At 51.3% G+C, this 3550-nt stretch overlaps 1 protein-coding gene across 1 annotated transcript in view; it reads left to right on the top strand.

The window, feature by feature from the left end:
- Positions 1-534: 534 nt before the first annotated feature.
- The window catches only part of GRTP1 (growth hormone regulated TBC protein 1), a 34586-nt gene continuing 31570 nt past the window's right edge, over positions 535-3550 (top strand). Inside the window, exon 1 of the mRNA XM_032979181.2 lies at positions 535-667. Within this exon, the coding sequence (XP_032835072.2) occupies positions 624-667 (44 nt within the window). The 5' untranslated portion in view covers positions 535-623. The remainder of the gene's footprint in view (positions 668-3550) is intronic.

Below are 3550 nucleotides of genomic sequence, written 5' to 3'. Positions count from 1 at the left end.
ACTATACACTACACTACTATACACTATACTAGACACTACACTATACACTACACTATACACTACACTACTATACACTACACTACTATACACTACACTATACACTACTAGAAACTACACTGCAATTTAGAGAGAAAAAGAAAACAAAAAACCGTTGTCCGCAACGTCCAGCCGCCGCGCCGACAGAGGCAACCGCCCAAGTTTTTCCGCATGCCGGTGGTCACGTGACGCCACGTAGCTGCTCCTTTAAACCAAATGACAAATCGACAATAAAGTAATGTTTAACTTTACTCCCACGGCGCTAAAGCAAACACGGAGACCGAAGGTCGACGCCGACGTGGTGGCCCTTTACGCGATATTTATATTAATAAAATAAGGAATCCCCGCGGTGTGTGTGTGTTTCTTTTTTTGTTCGTTCGAGCCTCACCGGCCTCGCCTTGATCGGCCGCCGGCTTTGATGCGAGGGAGGCGGCGGAGGTTCGGGTCGTACGGCGCTGGTCCGGAACCAGGCCTCAGTTGGAGAAAATGATTTAAAAGTTAACGAATATTAACCCGCGCAAATGATGCCTCGGGACCGCCCTTAATTAACGATTTCTTTTGTTTTTAAAACAACAACAGAAGAGTGAATGGAAGACGCAGGCATTGGATCGGTCGGCCAAATGAAGGACAGGCGAGTTTAGTACTTAACACGCTTGCAGACACGTGGAGTTGAAAGTTTTTAAACGATGTGCAGAGCTAACAACGTTGACGAATGCCTAACAAAGGGCAAAAGCTTGGCTCCGAGAGCCCCGGTGATTAACACTGAACCCTGTGGGAGCCTTAGTCTGGCTCTGTGAGCCTCAGTGATTAACACTGAACCCTGTGGGAGCCTTAGTCTGGCTCTGTGAGCCCCGGTGATTAACACTGAACCCTATGGGAGCCTTAGTCTGGCTCTGTGAGTCTCGGTGATTAACACTGAACCCTGTGGGAGGGAGCCTTAGTCTGGCTCTGTGAGTCTCAGTCTGGCTCTGTGAGCCTCAGTGATTAAATTGAACCCTGTGGGAGCCTTAGTCTGGCTCTGTGAGTCTCAGTGATTAACACTGAACCCTGTGGGAGCCTTAGTCTGGCTCCGAGAGCCCCGGTGATTAACACTGAACCCTGTGGGAGCCTTAGTCTGGCTCTGTGAGTCTTAGTGATTAACACTGAACCCTGTGGGAGCCTTAGTCTGGCTCTGTGAGCCACAGTGATTAACACTGAACCCTGTGGGAGCCTTAGTCTGGCTCTGTGAGCCTCAGTGATTAACACTGAACCCTGTGGGAGGCTCAGTCTGGCTCCGAGAGCCCCGGTGATTAACACTGAACCCTGTGGGAGCCTTAGTCTGGCTCTGTGAGTCTCAGTGATTAACACTGAACCCTGTGGGAGCCTTAGTCTGGCTCTGTGAGTCTCAGTGATTAACACTGAACCCTGTGGGAGCCTTAGTCTGGCTCTGTGAGTCTCAGTGATTAACACTGAACCCTGTGGGAGCCTTAGTCTGGCTCTGTGAGCCTCAGTGATTAACACTGAACCCTGTGGGAGCCTTAGTCTGGCTCTGTGAGTCTCACTGGTTAACACTGAACCCTGTGGGAGTTTTAGTCTGGCTCTGTGAGCCTCGGTGATTAACACTGAACCCTGTGGGAGCCTTAGTCTGGCTCTGTGAGTCTCAGTGATGAACACTGAACCCTGTGGGAGCCTCAGTCTGGCTCTGTGAGTCTCAGTGATTAACACTGAACCCTGTGGGAGCCTTTGTCTGGCTCTGTGAGCCTCAGTGATTAACACTGAACCCTGTGGGTGCCTTAGTCTGGCTCTGTGAGTCTTATTGATAAACACTGAACCCTGTGGGAGCCTTAGTCTGGCTCTGTGAGCCTCAGTGATTAACACTGAACCCTGTGGGAGCCTTAGTCTGGCTCTGTGAGCCTCAGTGATTAACACTGAACCCTGTGGGAGCCTTAGTCTGGCTCTGTGAGTCTTAGTGATTAACACTGAACCCTGTGTGAGCCTTAGTCTGGCTCTGTGAGCCACAGTGATTAACACTGAACCCTGTGGGAGCCTTAGTCTGGCTCCGAGAGCCCCGGTGATTAACACTGAACCCTGTGGGAGCCTCAGTCTGGCTCTGTGAGTCTCAGTGATTGACACTAGACCCTGTGGGAGCCTTCGTCTGGCTCTGTGAGCCTCGGTGATTAACACTGAACCCTGTGGGAGCCTTAGTCTGGCTCTGAGTCTCATTGATAAACACTGAACCCTGTGGGAGCCTTAGTCTGGCTCTGTGAGTCTCAGTGATTGACACTGAACCCTGTGGGAGCCTTAGTCTGGCTCTGTGAGCCTCGGTGATTAACACTGAACCCTGTGGGAGCCTTAGTCTGGCTCTGTGAGCCTCGGTGATTAACACTGAACCCTGTGGGAGCCTTAGTCTGGCTCTGAGTCTCATTGATAAACACTGAACCCTGTGGGAGCCTTAGTCTGGCTCTGTGAGTCTCAGTGATTGACACTGAACCCTGTGGGAGCCTTAGTCTGGCTCTGTGAGCCTCGGTGATTAACACTGAACCCTGTGGGAGCCTTAGTCTGGCTCTGTGAGTCTCAGTCATTAACACTGAACCCTGTGGGAGCCTTAGTCTGGCTCTGTGAGCCTCGGTGATTGACACTGAACCCTGTGGGAGCCTTAGTCTGGCTCTGTGAGCCACAATGATTAACACTGAACCCTGTGGGAGCCTTAGTCTGGCTCTGTGAGCCTCAGTGATTAACACTGAACCCTATGGGAGCCTCAGTCTGGCTCTGTGAGTCTCACTGATTGACACTAGACCCTGTGGGAGCCTCAGTCTGGCTCTGTGAAGCCTCAGTGATTAACACTGAACCTTGTGGGAGCCTTAGCCTGGCTCTGTGAGCCTCAGTGATTAACATTGAACCTTGTGGGAGCCTTAGACTGGTTCTGTGAGCCACAATGATTAACACTGAACCCTGTGGGAGCCTTAGTCTGGCTCTGTGAGCCTCAGTGATTAACACTGAACCCTGTGGGAGCCTTAGTCTGGCTCTGTGAGCCTCGGTGATTAACACTGAACCCTGTGGGAGCCTTAGTCTGGCTCTGTGAGTCTCAGTGATTAACACTGAACCCTGTGGGAGCCTCAGTATGGCTCTGTGAGTCTCAGTGATTAACACTGAACCCTGTGGGAGCCTTAGTCTGGCTCTGTGAGCCTCAGTGATTAACACTGATCCCTGTGGGAGCCTTAGTCTGGCTCTGTGAGCCTCAGTGATTAACACTGAAACCTGTAGGAGCCTCAGTCTGGCTCTCTGAAGCCTCACTGATTCACACTGAACCCTTTGGGAGTCTCAGTGATTAACACTGAACCTTGTTGGAGCCTTAGTCTGGCTCTGTGAGCCTCAGTGATTAACACTGAACCCTGTGGGAGTCTTAGTCTAGCTCTCTGAGCCTCAGTGATTGACACTGAACCCTGTGGGAGTCTCAGTGATTAACACTGAACCTTGTGGGAGCCTTAGTCTGGCTCTGTGAGCCTCAGTGATTAACACTGAACCCTGTGGGAGC

The sequence above is a fragment of the Petromyzon marinus genome, chromosome 70 (genome assembly GCF_048934315.1).
Source record: "Petromyzon marinus isolate PM22_M1 ecotype Great Lakes invasive population chromosome 70, UKy_Petmar_22M1.pri1.0, whole genome shotgun sequence".
Classification (NCBI taxonomy): Eukaryota; Metazoa; Chordata; class Hyperoartia; order Petromyzontiformes; family Petromyzontidae; genus Petromyzon; species Petromyzon marinus.
This window is presented reverse-complemented; position numbering and strand designations above follow the sequence as displayed.